This window comes from Triturus cristatus, chromosome 9, assembly GCF_964204655.1.
Source record: "Triturus cristatus chromosome 9, aTriCri1.1, whole genome shotgun sequence".
NCBI classification, from domain to species: domain Eukaryota; kingdom Metazoa; phylum Chordata; class Amphibia; order Caudata; family Salamandridae; genus Triturus; species Triturus cristatus.
This window is the reverse complement of record NC_140592.1, coordinates 381422070-381434900: the sequence shown is the minus strand read 5'-3', so window position 1 is coordinate 381434900 and position 12831 is coordinate 381422070. Positions and strand designations below refer to the sequence as shown.

The window sequence follows — 12831 nt, the reverse complement described above, 5'->3', positions numbered from 1 at the left end:
TCAGGGCGAGTACTAGGGACAAATGAGAGGCCACGGCTGAGAACAGCACATTCCTCCATGGTAAGATTGACTGAGGAAAGATTGAAAATGGGTAAGACATCTTTGTTCATTTGATCACCCTTACTGGTTGACCTTTCTACCGCCAGTACTGTTGATTGCGTGTTTTCAGGTATGGTTGTTGATGTTGTGGGGCCATCTGTGTGGTTCCCTCCTGTCTGATGCCCATCTTTTGTTCCTCCCTCATTATTGTCCTCTGTAAAAAAAGAGACTGACCAAGAAACGGTTGTTGTACTACTTGTCTACCCATGTATGATCTAGGGTTGTATTGAGCTCCTGCCATTTCATGAGCGTTCTCATTGTCAGAGTCTGACGAGTATGTGTCAGAGAAGTTGATAATTCTTCTTTTGTAGTTATTTGCATTACTTTGGTAACCCTGGCCTTGATTCCAATCTTGGCAATAGGACAAGTTCAGGTACGGGTATGCTGTTTTTTTAGTATACCACCTGATTTTTTATTTGTTAGGTAGATCTCAAAGTCCTTCATATCTGTATTTATTCTCTCAAGTCTTGCTTTCGCTTCTTCAAGGGCCATAGAGGTGTTTAATTTGTCTTCCAGTGCTGTTATTTCTTGGCTCAAAACTGCCATGACCTCTCTTGCTGTTTCTATTATGAGAATCATCCAATCTCCAGGATCTTGCGGATTTCTACAAATAAAGCCGGGACGTTACGTACCCTTAGACCAGATGGTATAACTCCTGCTCGTAGGTATTCAAGCATGTAATGTGCATGAGACTCCATACGTTTAAGTTTTTTTCTCAAAATTAGCAAATTGTTCCATTCCTCATTGTCTCCTTGATGTGAGGAAGATGGATTGTCACTTGACATCACTTGTTCTATCGGTGTGGAGAAGTCTTCGTCCGTAAATCCAAAGGTTTTAAGACCCTCCATTGCAGGGAGTGCCAAGTCCAAATGCTGGACACTAGTCAGATAGTGAGTAAATTAAGAAAAGTTGTCTGTCCCAATCACCAAACTACACCAATACCAATTAAGTATCTATCAAAATATAATACAAGTGCATAAACAAACAAAAAAGCCTTATCTAAGGTGTGCAAGCAAAATAAGTGAGAAAATTATAATGTTCAAAAAGGTCCAATCAATACTAACAATGATAGTGAAACTACACAAAAATGTGTCTCACAGTCCCACAGTTCAAAAACTGTGAATGCTAAGCAACATAAGGGGACCCCTCTGAGCAAGTTATTTTAAGGTCAGGGAGAAGAGGGGAAAACAACAACACAATCTGATTAAGCTCCCTCGTGACCTATATTTCTTTTGTCAAACTGAAATTGAATTTAACATGAGCTGAATATAGACTAAACAACAACAAAGTCCAAAAACATAACCATGTTTATAAATATTCACATTTGTTTTATCAAAAATATGTTTATACTTTCTTTTACATAATTTTACATATAAAATAAATGTATCCAGAAATTCCGCTAATGTCGCTTCTGACAACGGATACGGACCACAGTTTCGTGCAGAAAATAAGTTTTATTCGAAATCACCTTGCCGCCATGACGCGTTTCAGCCCCACCATGGGCCTTGATCACATGACACAGTAACGTTACATTTCATTGGTTTATATGGTATGAACAACAAGCAAGCTGATTGGCATATATTAAATCAACTGACATGAATGACAGACTGCTAGCAAGTAGTTGGTAGTTCCGTACTCGTTCCAGGTTAAGACTACGTGTAAAATACAACGAGTAAAATACAGGTAATTTGACAGGAAAGATTTAAAAACCTTAAAACCATTTAAAATGCATATTAAAAGGAAATTATGGTTTGAATACCATGATTTGGGTTTTTTGGAACAAGTTGCTAATCTGAATGGAACTAATGCATGTTAGTTTGTTGCCTTGTGCTTCACTATGTCTCTAAACCTCAGAAACGAATGTATTAAAGTGCATAGTGCCTGGGGGGATACACAGTATGGTAATATATAAACACCCTTTGACAACGTGGACAGTGTTGATGTCAAATAGGACATTTGTTCTGTGTAATTGCGAGTATTATTTGTCATACCCCATTTCCCCTGATTGGTGCATAATTTCTAAGTGCAAAGTGTATAACCACATTAAACTGCATAAATGCATCTCAGTAAATTACATTGCGAAATAACACCATGAAAAGAACATAGATAGGTGAATGAATAGACATAGTTATGTGTGAAAGAAAATCATCACTGGAGCCCCTGTGATACCGTTTATACATGACATTCTAACCTGTCTGGTATAAACAAAACTTCATTGCATACGTGTTGTAATTCATATTAAAAATTGATGTGGTCAGCTCATGTTGGAATGTTAGGTGGCCGTACAAATTTACAGTAGGTACTATGAACTCTATCAGTCACAAATGTGCAAATACGCAAGTCAAAGGACATATTTGTAAAGACGGCCTAGTGATACATATAAGTCATGCTATTTGAGTTGAAAGATCTCGGAAACACAACATATGAGTATGGTTGTACTCTCTGTAGGATAAAAGTTGTAATAATATATGTATAAAAGTGAATATCCCAGTAAGTCAATTGTTAATGTTAATATATGTGGGTAACCATAAGTATTTTGGACTTTTTCGTAAAATAAATGTATTAAACATCTACAGACAATGTTGCATAATTGTGACATGACATTTGCTTGTAAAACAATCTTTGCATCAGTAACCCCCGGGTAAAGAAACAAGAAAAGACATTCATACACAATACCTCACATGCATTCCAACTCAAGTACACTCACACCACATTAATTAGTGCATATATCTGGAGGGTGGGAGACAAAGGGTTGTATAATCTCAGCGACCAATTAAAGTAACAGCATATAGCAGGATCTGAACAGCATTGGTCGACACGCGTTTCGGTGGCTTAGAGAATGGTAACACCACCTTCCTCAGGACCTTTGCCAGATATCAGACCAATATTGACACACCCAGGGTATACCTAAAAAGTATAAGCACAATAAATTCACAGCCCATGTATAGAACAAGTTTTATCGATTGGACCTTAAAGCACAAACTTTAATTCACATTTGAGTACGATAGGTTGTGACAAGACAGATTTCACATACCTAAACTTTCAGAACACCGAGAAATGTGCTCCATATACCCCAAAGATTAACCAAAGAATCCTTCCCGTGCTTACTGAGGGAGGATCGTTAGATAGAATTCAGAAAGATTATACCTCCACCACAGTGTGTCATAGTGAACAGTTTAAAGAAAGGAAAAAGGGGTAAAAACCACCATTAATTGACAGAAGGAGAATTCGCCAAGTGGCTACCCTATGTTGCAAGATAGGCCTAATTTGTGGCAGGCAAGGGGTACTTACTAGTGCTGATACTCTGCAAGAGACAGGCCACTGGCAGAATCTGTTTTTTGTGACTATATTTCTAAATTATTCTGCCACACTCTGTCAGGATAGATGAAACAATAAGTATTGTGAGTACTGTTGACCCGATTACATATAATAGTATCAGGTTTACAGAGGGTCAATGGCATCTTACCTAGAAGTCTCATATGAGCTGTAAATTAGACGAAACGTGTATGCATATATATTGTCAGCAAAATGCGAAATCCTATGAAAGAGAAAAGAAAATCCCAAAAGTTGTTGAACCATGAAAAACGGATGTTATTTAAACTGCTGTTACGTTGGGCTCATGAAATTCAACATACCTAATGGAGTCGGTTTGTTAGAATCTGTGAATCATACTTGGTTACACTGCGCCATTCCACTACGGCGATGTCTCAGTGCTAATATTTGTTAAATTGTATGGGTCTAAGCCTAGCGATACTAAAAAGTGAGAGACACAGTGGGGTTTATAAATTCTGGGCCTAATTATTAAGAAGATACTGTCTAGTACAGTCACATACGTAGCGCATTTAGGACGTGCATGCGTCACTAGGTGGTATCATCCTATATTTCATGTAACGGAGATCCCATGTGCACGTCCTTATGTCTACTGCAGTATGATAGTTAGCCATTAGATTTATAGGCAGAGTCATTGACAAATGCATCACATTAGACTCCCTTCACTTAGGGGCATGCTTGATTTAAGCCATAACGGTAATTCTTATCTCGTGTCACTAGGGCACCACGTATTAGCCCCAATGTAATATAAAATGTCTGAGTATGGGCACATGTCAGACCTCTTAACGGGACATGTCCAGGCCGCAGAAACAATTACTAGGGGCTGCGCTAAACCATACTCATCTGTGGCTATCTGCAAAGCAACATTCATAACGAACTCAAATGACCCACCGCTAAGAGTTTTAAGGCGATGCGGATAAGCCATATGCACTGAGGCATAAGATACCAATAACCGCGATCAATCTTACCGTAATTTGGCAGCACAAGATCATATATAGCTTGACGGAAAGGCGACCAGACGAGAAATCAAACGAAGTTACTGCCGGCCGGCCAGCGTTACGACCGTTATATACGATCCATGGTTCAAAAGAGCGCGCCGGCTAGTCGCGTTCACGTGTAGTCTAGTAGTCTAGTCCTGTGTTCTAGTACCAAAGCAAGGGTATACTGACTTGCAGTTCAGTGTGGGCTACCGAGTCCTCAGTGAGGTAACCAAAACCGATGCTCTTCCAATTCCAAGAGCAGATGAGCTTGTAGATCGTTAGGTGCTGCAAAATACTTTAGCACCTTGGTTCTTACCAGTGGAATTTGGCAGATTGCTTTGGCACCAAATGCCAAGGAGAAGGCTGCATTTTCTACCTCAGTGGGGCTGTATCAGTTTGCACCGCTGTAACACTTTTGACTTTTATACAGAGTCAGACTGAACTCTTGAGACTCAATCTACTAGTGGGGCTTACCCTGGATGTTGCCTAAAGTGAAAAGGGAATAACCATGATCACAACAGTGAGGAGAAAGTAGGACACAGGGAACTACCTGCAAAGCAATAGAGCCATAACCTCAGTGGAACTGTGTAGTGGTTTGTAAATGTCATATTACCCTTTGTAGTAATAGCAGTAAAATAAAATACTTCTCTTTTTTTAATTAAAGTGAGTATTTGGCTGGACAATAATGTATTGCTGGTGCTTAGCATATTTAAAGTTGTGAGTCTGTGTTCACCCCCCTGTATCCACCTTCCTCCGAGAGAGCCTTTAACTGCTCGGACCACACTATTCTTGAGAGTCAAGTGCTGAAGAGGTATTTGGACTAGTTGGTCAGGAGCCATAGATGATCAGGCCCCCGGGACATCAGGAGTAAAGGGCCTGAATGGGGTTCTGACAATATTGCTCTTTTATGCTTTTGCTAAATTTGAGCATAGTGTTTAGAAGTAGCGATTGGGTGTTAGGATGCTAGGAACATTCTAACCATCTTAGGACTGTTGCTGCATTCATTTTCACATTCTGTATGGTTACTTGCTCATATTCTATGTTCAAGAATTGGGTTTTCGAAATACGCATTTTAAAGCTTTATCCACCAACTTTTAGCGCTATTTTGAGTTTGTTATTCTTTACAAAAGAGGGTTTGGAGTTCCACTGTGCCCCTGAGCTTATTTAGGTGGACTAATCGTGAGCAGAAAGTACCATCTACACAGAATAGCCTAGTGGGATATGCACCAGTCGCAGTACAGCTAGATTTCTAATTTTTGTTGGTGCATTGGAGCAGGTCCTTGCCCCAGTGAGTTGGAAATCTGACTACTGCGACTCTGGGGGGACTCCTGGATCGTGACAATCCTACACACTACTTTTCTGGGGACAGCAGGCTGAAAAGAATACTATATCAACTAATTCTGTCTGTGTCCCTCCGTTCATTCAGAGACAACGGTCTGGGGTGACATCTTTTGAATTTGGCCCAGCAGGTGACTCCCAGCCCTCGCCACGCTAGTCATTGAAAATACACTGGATGGCATCAAAATTTGCTAATTTCCCTGTAGGCCAGTGAGGAGAGGCGCAACTACAGCCAAATTTCGGGGGGGCTAAGAAAAAATTTGGGGGAGGGGGGGCTGAATCTTTAAGCAATAGGCAGAGTGGAGCTGATTTCGGGGGGGGGGGGGGTGGCTAAATCTTTAAGCAATAGGCAGAGTGGCGCTGCAGGGGCTCTTAGAAGGGGTGAAACAACAGCAAGGCCTCATTAACATGCAAATGGTCTTTTAAAGACCTGTGAAGTGATCGGGTGCGGCTGTGTGTGTGATCGGGAAGCTGTCTCATCCCGGGCTGCCACACACGAGGGGGGGGGGGGGCTGAAGCACTTTGAGTCCAATGGGTGTTGCGCGCCCGGCAGTGAGCCTCAGCAGTCTGTCCCCTGCCCACCCGCGTGCCTCAACGCCACGTACAGCGTCAGCGCGGGACGCGTCAGTCTGAGCGGCCTTCCCGGGGGATGCTGCTGCCTGCGCAAAGAGCTCAAACAAAACAATTAGACACAGGTGAGCTGCACATTAAAAGTGCTCGTGCAGGTGCGACCATGACATCAGCATCACCAAGGAGATGGGCGAGCGGGAGCCCGGGAGAGAGGAAGGAGCAGGGCAGGGGTGGTGTGTGCACGAGGCTGGAGAGGAAGGGAAGACAAACAGAGCTTGAAGGGGGCAGGAGATGGTGGGCAAGGGTGGAGCTGAAGACATGGAGAGGCGAGGGGTGAGTGTGAGGCCACAAAAGCGCGGGAAACAGGGATTATTGGACGAGAGACACGTTGCTGGAAGTTTGTGAAAGTACCCGAGAAGACAGAGGATATAAGACGGATAACAGGTAAGGTTCAAAGGAAAGAGTGGGGGCCGATGGGGCAATGAAGGCGTAAAAGAGTGAGGCCCAAGGCCCGAAGGGCTAAAGAAAAGACACAGAAGGGAGGGAGGGCAAGTTCGGCAAAATGAACAATGCAGCAGGTGCGTTGGTGAGGGAGCCCAGTGGCATACGGGAGCCTCTGTATCCGATTATGGTTGAATATCTCTACTTAAACAGATGGGGCGATGTTCCTCAGATGGGGCGATGTTCCTTGCCTGCAATGGATAGCATCCTTGACACACCGTGAACGAGGGTGAGTGGCCGCTGGTGAAGTGCTAAGATGATGGATACGGTACATGTTAGTGTACGGCACGAGAGAGGTGGTGAAAGGGCAATGGGCAAAATGTGCTGACTTGAGAGAGGTCCGAGTCGGGAAGAGCGGGAAAGGAACAATTGCCCTAACGGATGTGAAAGGGACCCATAGACATTGGTAGGTTAAAAAGAGGGAAGGCAGGGGGACGGTGAGACGAAAAAGTAGGTGCACTTGAGGTCAGACAGGCAGAAAGAAGAGTGCTCCGTTGACCAGAGATTGAACAGTCGACGTGAAAGATGGGATGTGGGATCCCGGTTGAAGGATGCCGCAATCAACAGAATACGGAGATATGATGGTAAAGACACGCAAGCAGAATAGTTAAATACCGGGAAATTGGAGGTAAAAGCAAGGTGCCAGGCCAGCATCAGCAGCAGGTGCCATTCAACCTCTTGTGGCTCTGAGGTGAAGGACATTCCTACAGGGAGCAGAGAGGTCAGCTTTGAAGCGCGTGCTGCGGTTGTCTAAGGCTGTTTTAACGCTGTGAATAACAGCCCTTATTCCCATCCATTGACTGAATGTTGTCATTCTCGGAAGGGCTGGACCTCCTGACTCTGTCGGATCTCTGACTCTGTCGGATGAACACGCATCTCTGCAGCTGGGGCAGCAACCCACCAATCTATCATACGAGCGGAGATGAGGCATCCTCGGCTCCGAAGTGCCCCCAAGGACCACAGAGCTCTGAAGCGTTTTTCTAAGCACCTTACACAGCAACCCCAGCTTTAGGATCCGTGATCACTGGGATGCTGTACTAGGGAGAGAGCAGAGTTCATTTGAATGTAAGTGCTTGCATAAAGACGTGTTTACTATTTCAAGTTACAGCAAGACTTAATAAAAAAAAAATGCTTTTAAGGGGGGTCTAGGCTAGAAGTCAGGTGGGGGGGGGGCATTGTGATGGTTGCGAAGTTGCACGCTTTGTGTAGTTCACGCAGTTTGTTTTTTATTTTCACATTCTGGTACTTGTAGCCATACAGTTACAACGAAAAAATTATACTACATGCGCCCTAAAAGTCCCAGAATTCAAAGCTTTGTGAGCCAAATACTAGAACTGGTTGAAACTGACATGGGACAGGCTGATCCCTCTGGTTTGAACTGCCTCGCTCAAAGATCCTTCAGGACATTTAAAACGCACCCTAGTAATATCAGAATTGGCGTCCAACCACATTTTGTGTCAACTTCCTTTTTGGTTGATTCAAGTTTTCATAACAGGTTGTTGGAGTTGTTTTCTTTTGATTTAAATGGAAGTGATCGACTAAGGAATTGCCGCAGGGCACACAGGGCCAAGAAGTAAAATTATTTGTCACACAGATAGAATTGCAGTGGTAAGAAAGTTTTAAGTATGTTTTTTTTTGTTTGTGAGGTGTTTGTGAGGTGTTTAGCTGCACATGCGTCAGTCAGTTTCCTGGTACTCGTCCTTCTATGTTTTCTTTGATTCACGGGGTTTCCATTGTGCGAACAATACTTGGAACACTCTTAAGCAATAACGGAAGCGCTTTTTTTTTAAACGCAGAGAACATGCATACTCAGTTATTTACGCAGGAAAGTAAAATAAGTCATCACTGGACAGGCTTTAGATGGTGTGCGGCAGTCTTTGTAGAACATGCATTTTTGTGTTGTACATTTTTACTAGCTCGGCTGTTTAGGGCTGTAGCCGTTTCACGTCAGAAACCTTTTCTTGATGTGTTATCATTAATTTCCCATGACTTCCCTGTTTCAGAAGCACCTTCCCAAATGTAGTTCCACAGCATCTTGTAATCGCAGCCCTGCCCTTGAATTCCTGATGCCAGCTGTATCGGTTTTCTGCTAATCACCTTCAGTTTGTGGTCATTTTTCGAGTTCTACCCTTCAACCACACTCGAACAGGTGGTTTCTGTAATCCTTGTCCGGGTAAAGTCAAGCCAAACCATATTTATAAGGTGGCGCCACAACCCTAAAAGATAAGGGCGCTGGCGTGGAACAAACCAAAAACCGCCAGCGATGATGCTTTAATAAAGTTATGCTGTTAGCCTGCTTATAAACTTACCTAAATTACTGATCTCCTTCAGCGCAGTTAGTATCTCGTTCTACCATTTACTTCCTGTCACCTGTAACATTTTATTTCACCCCACCCACCGACCCCCAGGGATTTTGCTCCAGAAGTTGGAACTTCAAGTCAGCCCTTACTCTGAGAGGTGAGCGCCAGTCCCGGGCAATATCGTTTAATCCAGATTTCCGGTGCTCCGAGCCCTTCTGAGGGTTGATAGCATATACCATTAGGACCCACTCTACAATGGTCCTGAGTTGTGGCTAATTTGCTCTCTGACAGAAATGGTTCGAAATTGGCCGATGTATGTAATAAGAGCAAATATTTCTGTGATGATTGTCCTTTCTCTTCAGGGATGGGCCACTTTCAATGACCCCCCCAACCTTATCACTGTCTTGATAGGCTGATTCCTGCATCAGCTAACCTCCTTATCTTGAGACTCAGTTTTTTCACTGCAGCTTTGGTATCAGCTCACAGCACTTCGGTCTTACTCCTGTAGAGTGATAACAACTTTCACTCATCCAGCTGCGAATTTCATTCATTGTGGTTGCTAAAGAGTAGAGCTGATTTTCTAATTGCCACTTACTCCAGCTGAGTGTCTTCTGAATATGAACACAGTAACCCCCCCACCTATGCCTTCAGTACATCATGTAAGGGTTCATGCCTGCCAACTTACAGGGTGGCACCGTGTGTGGCACACAATTTCGGCTTCCTTCACATGGTCACACAGGGAGGAGCCGAAATCACACCGTGTCAGGGAACACGAACTGAAAACCACTGTAAACCATACATTTCCAGCTCGTTTTCGGAGGCTGTAAGCAGCCGATGTCCAATAAAAGTTGTTAAAACACCCCAGGATATCAGCGACAGACTCAATGACACTTTTGTTTTGGTTTTCTTTGTGAGTGGGTGGGGGGCTTGGTGAGGGGCAGAGTTTCTCTTAGATAGCTCTCTGCACCATCCTCCGTCCCCACCAAGGCCTCGATCCCTCATCACATGGTGAATTTATTTTGTAAATTGGCAGGTATAAAACAGCACTACAAATAGCTATACAGTTCTGCAGGTCAGTGCCAACGAATATCGTAAAGTAATATTTTACCCATCAGTGTCTATTGGATACAGTTCTACAAAATCCTCGACCCAATACTTTGTAAATAATAGCCCGCAATCTCAGAGGTCCTCCTTTTTTTTTTTTTTTTTTTTTTTTTTTTTTTTTTTTTTGGTTCAAAATATTTTATTGCCATTTTTAATAACAAAACAGAGGGAGCAAGTCAAAAAGAAAGAATGGTTTGGGAGTAGGGGATACATTTGTCGCAACATGTATAGAGACATACATAATAATGCAATCAACAGTTTCAGAGAAACATTTGATATGAGCTTGTAAAAAATGAATAGTTTGTCATATCGGAGATTTAGCCTATGACAGCGTATGTCACAATGAGAAGGGAGTAATTAGAATGTGGGGTCTGGCTTAGTAGGTGAGTGTGAGTATTGGGGTTGTGGATGTTTCCTATGGAATATACTTACATGGTGAATGTGTAACATACATGTAATTGTAGGCATGGGCTACGATAGAAGTTGAGTGGGGAGGGATGGAGGGGGGTGAGAGAGAGTCATGAGAGCCTCAAAAGGAGTTGCTATCTTGTGGCTAATATCAGGGGTTTAATATAAGCTCACAAAAAGGTCATAAATGGAGGAATTATTACCATCCACGGTACCACTCCACACTATACTACTCACAAAAAGTAACCGGATGGTGTGCCAACTAAATGTAAATATGGGTTATGAACCTCAACAATTTTTGAAAACCGAGCAATAGGGTTCAAAGTAAAGTCCAAATAATGGTGCTAGTGCACATCAAAAGAAATCTCAAATAAGTTACAGTTGTTCAAGTCTTGTCTTTATTTCTTGACAGAGCTTCTTCGGTGCAAGCCCCCTGCCAGCCAACACGTGTTTCGTCCTGACTATATTAGGTCATGGACTTCATCAGGGCTGCAGGCAAAAAAATATAATAACCAAAATCCATAAGTGTATATTACTAATCAGAAAAACATTCATACATCTATACTGACATCATAAGTTATAATAATATTATTACAATTAATTGTGCCAGTTAACCTAATAGATACAAATGATGGTCGGAGCAAAACATGTGATGTGTATATTCACCAAAAAGTGAAGGTTGTATTCTGTGATTATAGGAAAGGAAGTGAAACGCCAGAAGGGGAATAATTATATTAGGAAAGAACCTAATAAAGAACCAATAGATGTGAATATCAAAAGTAAAGTAAGATCAATAAGCTGTATAGACCTTAAGAGAACGACAACTACTATCCTAGCCACTAGTGTCCTAAGTAGAGGCAAAAGAAAGAGAAATATTTGCTAAACACCTAATTATAGGTGACCCGCCAGTAAAGTTAGATCAATACCAGGTGTATCCTTGTTAACTTAATTAATGCTGCAAGATTCAAACAAATAATATATTAAACTCACCAATACTTGGTATGATCAAGGGCTTTTTCTAATAAATCCAGAGGCCTAATGCTGCGTCCACTTGCTATAAATGAACAAGAGATTATCGACATAAGTAGTATTCAGTCAAAAGTAAAGTCCTATGTTAAGCGCCAGTAGTAAATATACCAAAGAGCGTACCAGTAAATCTCAGGGGGTAGGCTTATTGCAAATTCTTCAAGTGTAACGATCTGTAGTATTCCGCGCTATTAATCAGTCATGTACCCTAAAGTAGGAAAAGAAAGCCGAACTTTAACTCACTTATCCGCTAATGCCAGGGACACTAGTTCGAAAAGGCTATCAGCAATAATCTATAGGCAAAGTTAATCTAGCCAGCAAACGGCCAAGAGAAAACCTAATATTGGTGTAATGCCGCTAATAAGATAAGTTAACCCGTAAAGTAATGGCAAAACAATTAAATGAGCCCTATAAGCTCCTATGACATATCCATCCCAAGTTAACACTTCAAACGGTAGATGTATCATAAATAATCTCATCGTACTAGAACTACGCTTACCTCATCGTGTTCAGAACGGTCCTGTATCTCGACCTCATATAATCATCTCGGCGTCAGCAACGAGCGCCATCTTGAGATGGGAATAAATAGTCCAATTAGATAACGGACTATGTAGTGCAACTCTCATGTTTCCGATGAGCGCCATATTGGAACGGTAAACGAACAGCGTAAATCATAATAGTAAATTAAACTGAATATGGCCCAGCTAAATTGAACAATATATTATAAAGGAAAGGTTGTCAATACCTAATTTCTTCTCATAGCAGTTGCTGGCTACCAGTACATGGAAAATAACGCACCATATTAGATTGGGATCATCGCGTCAACATAAAAGTCTCTACGTGACGCGCCATCTTTAAGGGAACTGAGACGTCTGTAATGTTTGAATAGAGTGTTCACTAGCAAAATTAGTACTTAACAAATTATAAAGCTAAACCCACATATCTAAAGAGTTTATCTCAACTAAGGTAATTTAAGAGTGTTAAGCAATCGGTAGATATGCGATATATTAATTATTAATTATCTATTGAGTATTTTGTTGACTCCGAAGAAAAGAAAAAGGAAAGGAAAAAACGAGTTACCAGAAACCAGAACCAGATTTAACCCCACCATAGCAGATTCACTGTGAGGCAAGGCATACAGTAATGGTCAACACAGTACTTTGTATATACTGTTA

The 12831-nt window shown here is 42.0% G+C and overlaps 1 protein-coding gene across 3 annotated transcripts in view; it reads left to right on the top strand.

Moving 5' to 3' along the window:
* The window catches only part of LOC146798000 (RAS guanyl-releasing protein 1-like), a 340732-nt gene that overhangs the window by 49596 nt on the left and 278305 nt on the right, over positions 1-12831 (top strand). Inside the window, exon 1 of one of the 3 annotated variants that reach the window (XM_085625230.1) lies at positions 6536-6761. The exons of 1 other annotated variant lie outside the window; for it this stretch is intronic. Coding sequence is in view for 1 of the 2 variants with exons in the window: in XM_085625229.1 (XP_085481355.1) it covers positions 7882-7883 (2 nt within the window). In the remaining variant the exon portion in view is untranslated. Of the gene's footprint in view, positions 1-6535; positions 6762-7777; positions 7884-12831 lie in introns of those variants that run through there. One more of the 3 variants, XM_085625229.1, reaches the window with a different exon arrangement.